The 8,421-nt window shown below is 32.6% G+C and overlaps 1 protein-coding gene across 1 annotated transcript; it reads left to right on the forward strand.

Moving 5' to 3' along the window:
* Window positions 1,321–6,797, forward strand: LOC109344155 (protein SDA1 homolog). The gene is made up of 15 exons (XM_019582794.1): window positions 1,321–1,786; window positions 2,191–2,367; window positions 2,872–2,996; window positions 3,091–3,223; window positions 3,612–3,761; window positions 3,843–3,896; window positions 4,033–4,128; window positions 4,218–4,277; window positions 4,433–4,507; window positions 4,616–4,669; window positions 5,026–5,127; window positions 5,238–5,816; window positions 5,898–6,014; window positions 6,148–6,255; window positions 6,465–6,797. The coding sequence occupies exons 1-15, from the start codon at window positions 1,370–1,372 to the stop codon at window positions 6,612–6,614; spliced, it is 2,397 nt and encodes a 798-aa protein (XP_019438339.1). The 5' UTR covers window positions 1,321–1,369; the 3' UTR covers window positions 6,615–6,797.

Genomic DNA, 8,421 nt, shown 5'->3' on the forward strand with positions numbered 1-8,421 from the left:
AAATCAACTTCCAAAATTAAAATAAATATCTTCAAAACGACATCAACTCCTCTCTGGAATATGAGTGAATTTGGATTGTGTTAATTAATTGATATAAATTATATTTTGAGTGAATTACACTGATCATTGAGTTTTAGTGAAATTATACAAACCACCCAAACCTTTTTAATACCTATATAAGTCATCCCTAATTATATATATTACACTGAATACCTCTGTAAAAGATATATGTGTAATTTCTTAAACGAAAATAGTTACGAGTGTAATTAAGTCAAACAAAATATGATATATTGTGAACCAAAATCCTAATACTACAAAACTTGATGTATATTCATTATTTTTATTTGTTACAAACTGCATCAATAATTCTAAGGAGTGTTTAAATTACTCTCATACTATACTATAACTAACCAAAATAAAAAATAAACATCGACTTTTATACTATTTGGATTTGTCTTCACAATATACTATATTTTGTTTGACTCAATTATATTTGTCACCATTTTTATTTAAGAAATTATATTTATCTATCTTATATGGATGATTAGTGTAATGTATATATATAGCTAGATGTGATGTATGTAAGTTTTAAAAAAGTTTAGGTGGTTTGTATAATTTTATTTAAACTCAAGAGATATCATTGTAATTTACTCTTATATTTTTAGGTTCAATTTAGAAACTGAGATTACAATATCTTAAGATTACATACTATGAGATTATAATTTGTTAAGATTATAATCTATGAGATATGATATGTTAAGATTATAAACTATGAAATTATGATAGGTTAAGATTGTAAATTGTGAGATTATGATCTATTAAGATTATAAACTGTGAAATTATAATCTGTTAATATTATAAACTGTGATATTATAATCCGTAAAAAGTTATAATATGTTAAAATTATAATCTCTTCATGTTTGGGTACCTTAGCTAAAAATGAAGATAAACTAATATGTTTTGTTTGAGTAAAGTAGAAAATTTGTTTTTTACATAATAAATTATAGACAATAATATGATATTATCCGTTTATGTTATTATTATTTTGGTTGTATTTTACACTATTTTTTAATATTTACCATATATTTTTACTTTAATTTTTTAAAATTTGAATATTGTATAACTAAAGCTAAAAAATATTAAAATAAAATACAATAAAATAATCATATTAATATTAAGAAACAACCTAAGTAGAAAACCTAAAGCTTTTCATAACTTTTAAAAATATCTTTGAAAATATAACTTTCCCTCAAATCCTACTAAAATCGAAATAAAAAACAAACATCTTTGAAAACCTAAAGCTTTTTATATACAGAGTTTCTAATAGGGTTTTGTTAGAACCAAACTCAACCGCCATTCCATTCTCACCATGTCTTCTCACGGCGGCGGCGTTCCATCCGCGGCGGAGTCTCTTCCACCGTCATCAGGTCGCAGCTCCGAGAAGCTTAGTCTTCCATCACTCCAATCCAAAATGAAATGCGATCCCGAAGGTTATGAATCTGAGTTACTCCTTCTCCGTTCTCAATTCCAATCCTCACTTGAACTCTTTCGCGAACAAGCTAAAATGAGTTTCACTTCCGTCTCTGGTTTTGGTTTTGATTCTACTGTTGCTAAAGACCTTAGTGATAGAGTTATGATTCTCTCTCATGTTACTCCGTTTTATCCACAACACCTTGCTGATTTTCCTAAGCAGTTGGCGGATTTGCTTAGTGATGCTGCGCGGTCGTTGCCTTCGGGGCTTCGATGTGATCTCACACGCTCTCTCATCTTACTCCTTAATCGGAAGGTTATTGTTTTGCATTTTAATTTCGTTGATTTGGATTTTGTTAATTAATTGTGGATTTCGTGTTTGAGTTTAGCATTCACTGTGAAGTGAGTTTGATGGAAAAAAGAAGTTTAGTGGTCTTTAATTGTGGATTTTGGATATGGATTTGAATTTGGTGTTAGTTGTGAAGTGAATTTGAATATCATTAAGGAGAATTTGAGTTAAAAAAAGTGCATTGATTATTTTGTGTGAATTTGTATTAAGGCAAGTTTGATGAAAGAAAAGAATGGATTGATTTTATGTGTGAATTGTGCATATGAATTTGAATTTGGTGTTGATTGCTGTGAATTTAAATTGGAATTTCATTTAGGAAAATTTGAGGAGAGAAAAATATTTAGTGATTTTTGTTTGTTTGAATTGCACAGGTTATAGACATTGGTGAAACACTGTCGTTGTTCATGGAGCTTCAAACACTAGGTGATAAAGTGTTAAAGAAACTGGCATTTGATCATGTTGTTCACAGCATAAAACGCATGAACCAAAAGCATAAGAACGAAGCGAAGAACCGAGCACTTCAGAATGTCATGTTTAGAGATTTGAATGTATGTGAATTCCTAAATGTTCTCATCATTTGTAGATGCTAAGATGTATGTTTGGTTCAACCTAAAATTTATAGAAAGTATTGTTTTTAATAGTAAAATCATGGATGTACTTTTATTAAGCTTTAAAAAAGTGACTCTAGAATTTTATATAGTAGTGATTTTGGTTGCATAACTTTTATGCAAATCAAAGGTTTTGTGTCTGGTTACAATTTTGAAATTGACTATTACATTCTCTCCTCTTCAGCAAAATCTTTTTGTTAGAAGCTAGGAAATATAACTTGTCATAAAAGTTGAATCTTAGTTTTTTCGGCCTAAGTTTTTAGTAAAAACCCAACCAACCAAACCTATCAATCTCAGAAGTATTTTTTGTGAAAAAGTTTAAACAAACAGAAACTTCAATTTATTATGAACTATTTTTTAAAGTTAATCATAAGGCACACATGGACTCTTACGTGTTGAATTTCTTCTCTCTGGTGAATTGAATGGATTTGTGTTCTTGAATAGCAAGAGGATGAAGCTCGGGCTAAGATAGCACTTGTGACTCTGTGTGAGCTTCATCGGAGGAAAGTGTGGTTTGATGATAGAACAGCGAATGCAATTTGCCGTGCTTCTTTACATCCAGCACCGAGGTATCTTTTTTTTATTTGTTGGATGAATTTTTTTAAACTTTATATTAGGCATTATACTTAATTATGATTTTTTGTTTGCATTTGTGTCTCTCAGGATCATGATAGCAGCGTTATCTTTTCTGCTTGATTATGAGAAGATTGAAAATGATGAAGATAGTGATGATTCAAGCAGTGATGATGAATCGGCGTCTCCTCAAGTTGTCCTTAATAAGCACACAATTTATAAGGTGAGGTTGAATGATAATATTAGAATAGATGTTGTTTTAATCGATGGCTTTCTTATTTACTATTTCTATACTTCATGGTGGTGTATGGTAGACATGTCCGAACATGAATTCTTTTGTGTAATGGTGTATTCTTTACGGAAAACATAACAAGACATAGGACTAAAAAGTATAATATTTTCCCTAACACTGAAGGGTGGAACCAAAAAGAACAGAACATCATGTTCTGTCGTGCTCCGTGTTGTTCCGTCGACCAAATACTACCTATGATAAAATTATATGTATAAGTTGAAATTAGTATGCATTCTTGCGAGAAGGATATATGCTGATTGTTCTTAACGAATTTGTATTAAGTCGTCTATTATTGTTGGCCATGCTTATGACATCCCAGGCAAGCCACCAAGGAACAACAGCTAGCAAAAAGAAAAAGAAACTAAAATTGCAGCGTGCCATGCGCAGCTTGAAAAAGCAGCAACGGAGATCGTCTGAAAAAGGCACAAACAGTCAGTATTCACCACTGAATCATCTGATCGATCCACAGGTTTGTAACTTTTTGTGTCACCATTGCAGATACATTTTGGATTTGGATTTTGTAACATCTAAATCCCATTTGGTCCTGCAGGGTTTTGCTGAGAGCCTCTTATCGCGTCTACAGACTTGTAATGAACGATTTGAGGTGCATACTCTAATTAAAATCAAATAAACACTCCTAAAGTTTCAAAGGAGACTTGGTGATTCTTTGTCATATCTTCTCAAGGTTGTTGAAGATTATATATTTACTGGTTTCTGCAATTGCGTTGTGTATATTTTAGGTTAAGATGATGATGTTGAAATTGATTGCTCGAACAGCTGGACTTCACCGGCTAATTTTGTTAAAATTCTATCCATTTGTTCAAAAATATATCCAGGTATGTTATTGGATAAGTTAGGCTAAATTTTCTTTTCTTTATATGACTGAAATGTGACCGTTGTAATGATATTTGAATTGTTGTATCAGCCGCATCAACGTGACGTTATAAATTTGATTGCAGCAGTGGTTCAGGCTTGCCATGATATGGTACAGTATTTATGTGATTTTATTTTTCTTCCGATTTGTTTTCATAATTCATTGCTTTTTCCATCAAAATTTGTTTCTTTAATATACTTATATTATGCTGTTCACTTTAGTTTTTCTTTTTATCCTCTCTCATTGAAGCCGTTATTCGGATGCAGGTTCCTCCTGATGCTGTTGAGCCCCTGTTCAAACAAATAGTAAATCAATTTGTACATGATCGCTCACGTCCGGAGGTATTTTTATTTTGATCCGCTTGATGTTGATATTACCATATGTACTTTTGTTTCCATGATAGAAGCACTCAATTTCAATATTTTGATGAGTTCGGGTGATATTCTCAGGCCATCACTGTTGGACTAAATGCTGTCAGGGAGATATGCATGCGTATGCCATTGGTAACATCCGAATTCTCCTCTTCTGTGAAAATTTCTGTATTCAATGATTTATGTCTAATCGAAATATATCATGCTACTCCAATGAGGGCTGGCCTAGCTAGTATGATTGGACAACCTTTTGACGAAAAGGTCTTGGGCTCGATACCTTCTACTAATTACCGGTCCTTCATTGGTAGGAGTACTTTGTTTTGGAGGCTTGTGGCATGCCCCCAACCTTGGAATGAGACGATTCCCTTTTTTCCTTAACTTTTATTACCAATATTCCGTGCTGTTAAATTTCCTACCAGTATACCGTGCTGTTAAATTTCTAAACTTTTCATCAGTGCTATTTTGATTTATTATTTTTTGGAATGTAGTTAATGAATGAAGACTTACTACAAGACCTTGCCTTGTATAAGAAATCGCATGAGAAGGCAGTTTCAGTAGCAGCTCGATCTCTTATTACCTTATTCCGAGAGGTAGTTCCCTTAGCACCGTGTGAGTGGGGTGTTTGCATGTGTGCCGAGTATTGTAGCACACTCCTACACATCATTGTCCGCAACATCTAATTAATGCTGTTCATTTTCAGGTTTGCCCGTCACTGCTAGTTAAGAAGGACCGTGGGCGGCCTGTTGACCCTACAGCAAGACCAAAGGCCTACGGAGAAGTCGATGTTGCGACTGATGTTATTGGTGCTGAGTTATTGCTGGAAAGTGACAATGATGACGATCAAGAGAGTGGTGATTCTGATGATTCTGAAAGCATTAATGACCAGGAAAATGATCTGATGAGTATCAATGATGATGAGAACCAACTAAGCGGTGAAGATATTGGAAGTGATGATGAAGATGATGATGTTGGATCGGATGATGAAGATGAGATCAGTTTTGACGATGAAACTGGTGTTAGTGATGCTGATGATGTTGAAGATAAGGAGGATAGTGATATTTCAGAACATGAAGATGATGATGATGATGATGAAAGTGCGGGTACGAAAGACTCGTCAAAGAAAAGGAAGTTTAGTGATTTTAATGATCAACTTATGGCTGGTGATACGAGTCTCCGGGCTTTGAAGAAAATGGCTGGAACAACAACGGTGAATTCCCTACCGGAATCAACAGATGGAATTCTTTCTAACGAGGACTTCCAGAGGATCAAGGAACTAAAGGTTTGCTCATTTCTCATTCGGTAATTCAGTTTTTAATAGGCGCACCTTCTAATCTGTTGAATCAAATTGGGTTTTTTATAGGCCAAAAAAGAAGCCGAACGTGCAATGGCTCAACACGGGCTATCGACTTCAGCAGGGTTCAAGGTTCGGAACTCTGATGAACTAAGTACAAAGCGAGTGGATGCTGCCACACTTGAAGTAAGTAGCTTTAGCTTGTTCAATTTTTTTAGATGATCTCTATCTTTAATCAAATAAATTACATTTCTAGTTTTAATTCTTCTTTAAATACGCATTAAATAATCGAATTTACCTATTGATGCACACCTTTTAGGCTCATGTAAGGAAAAAGATGAGCAAGGATGAAAGATTGGCAATGGTTAAAGAAGGAAGGGAGGATAGAGGAAAATACCAAGCTCGCGCAGCCGTGAAACAGAAAAAGGTACATTTATTGCTCATTTTTTGCATTGCTTTTCCTAATGCAATAGCGAGGCAGCAACCACAATGGTTGTTTTTAACGGAATAAAAACATTTTAACTCTGTTCTCCACTGTGTCATTCTTATTTTCCGACTTTTGTTCTTAAATAAGAACAATTCTTTGTTGTTCTTGACTTTTAATCTAATGGGCATGTAATATTTTGTTATGAATAGACGGGTGGTCTAAGCAATAAACAAAAGGAACACAAGAAGAAAATGCCTTTGGCTGCAAAGAGAAATAAGGTAACAAGAACAAGGATTGAGAAAAAGAAGAAAAATGCAAGAGCTGGAAAACAATTCAGAGGAAGGAAAGCATGGAAATGATTCAATCTAATACCATATGCTATCACCATTCTAATCATTGTAGTTTCTCAAGTTTGTGTTTGGATATTTTTGTTGAAGTGTTTTATTTTTGACATGATGCTTCTTGTGACATTCCACATTGTTTCATCTTTTAGGATGGGATCAAGTTATTAGATAATGTTATAATTTTCATTTTTTGTTTCATTGAAAGTTTCTTTATAATGATAAAATTGTTTTAAAAAACTGATTGAATATTTCTTCATAAAACTCTTAAGAATGTAAAGGTAAGTATGTATATATACATATATGAATGTGATTTTCATGTCAGTACTATGTACTAATGCTTTTATATTGACTTGAATTTTATTAGATTATTTGATATTTGTATGTATATTACATATTAAAGGATAAAGACCTCTTATTTGTATGGAAAATTGAAAAAGTTAATAGTTGCTGAAAATATCAAAAATAAATCAAATTAGGAATTTTCAATTTTTATGACCATTGAAATGGATTATTTTTACTTATTTGCAATCTTTGGGTGCAAATTTAAACTTAAAATTATTCGGAAATTATATTGTTATACAGAAATATTCTCATTTTTGTGATATGGACTATTGAAATTGGTGCCACATTTGTTAATATATGATTAATGCACGAATATGAGAACTAATTTGGTAATTTAAGTTTTTATGAAGAAAAAAACATGGTGCACATGGAAATTTACTAAACTTAATTGATTGTTTATTCTATTAAGCATTCCTTATTTTTGTATATTAGTCACATACTCACATATCAATATTTTATCTAGTGGTTTACTTTTGTTAAGAAAAAAACAAAAAAAATTTGAATCTTTTTCATAATAGAAGGCATTGGTTATTTCTGCCATTATCATTTATCATGTTTTGAATCTTGATTTCCAAGAAATAATTATAGCAAACCAAATTTGACTGGCTTTACCTTTTTCTCACATGTATTGGTACAAAAGCACTAGGAAGAATAAGTGATTTAGTTATGTGGTATTTGGGCCATTTAATCTATTATTTAAATCGATTAAGTTGCTTACAAAATGGGGTTGTAAATATTTGAGTTCTCTACTTGAACCTAGATGTTAACCGATCCTGGAGTTGTCGGAACTTGTGCTTTGGGCTTAGTTGCGTAGTTGTTGACTGTGGATTGCCTAGAATTGGTATCTAAAGTGACATCCTGATGCTCAAGTCAGTATTTATAGGAGTATGTTTAGAGAAAAACAAAGATAACGCTATTGTTCAATCTCGATCATAGGCTGTTTCACCTATTTATAATGAGGTAGAGTGGTTTGCCGAAGCATGTGTCATCATTGCTTGAAGACATGACATTGTCCTTCTAGTAGCTTTAAATTGATACTGTTGTGAATTTGGATTGTCTCTTCCATGTAGGCAACATGAACGTGTCGCTACTTAAGTGGCATTTTCCTACCTTTGGCATGAATGAAAGTTCTTTGACGTTGTAGGTGTTGACATGTCTTATCGTTCTCGTCATTTCCCTTAGTTAGGTCGGTTATCTAAAAATGATCATGATTTTAAAGGTTAGATATTATCAATTCGTGTATGATCAAGAATTGTGTCAACCAAATCTTATATGTTTGATGGTTAGACTCTGATTAGCACTAAGACAAATATTAGTTGCTACCATTAACTCATTTTAAATTTGTGCTTAAAGCAAAAGTGATTAACAAGAAGAATCACTTATATGGAGGGAATGAAATAAGCCAAACGAAGGAGTTAAAAGAAAAAAACAACAAAGAAAAGCATAACTTCTTTGTCTCCCTAATGGTTAGTAGTTTTAA

The sequence above is a fragment of the Lupinus angustifolius genome, chromosome LG03 (genome assembly GCF_001865875.1).
Source record: "Lupinus angustifolius cultivar Tanjil chromosome LG03, LupAngTanjil_v1.0, whole genome shotgun sequence".
Taxonomy (NCBI): Eukaryota; Viridiplantae; Streptophyta; class Magnoliopsida; order Fabales; family Fabaceae; genus Lupinus; species Lupinus angustifolius.

Excerpts from the sequence above, each read along its gene's own strand:
- LOC109344155 (XM_019582794.1), top strand. The coding sequence starts at position 1,370 with ATGTCTTCTCACGGCGGCGGCGTTCCATCCGCGGCGGAGTCTCTTCCA. Across the intron at positions 3,897-4,032 it reads CTTGTAATGAACGATTTGAG|GTTAAGATGATGATGTTGAA; the intron begins GTGCATACTCTA and ends TGTATATTTTAG. Across the intron at positions 5,817-5,897 it reads AGAGGATCAAGGAACTAAAG|GCCAAAAAAGAAGCCGAACG; the intron begins GTTTGCTCATTT and ends GGTTTTTTATAG.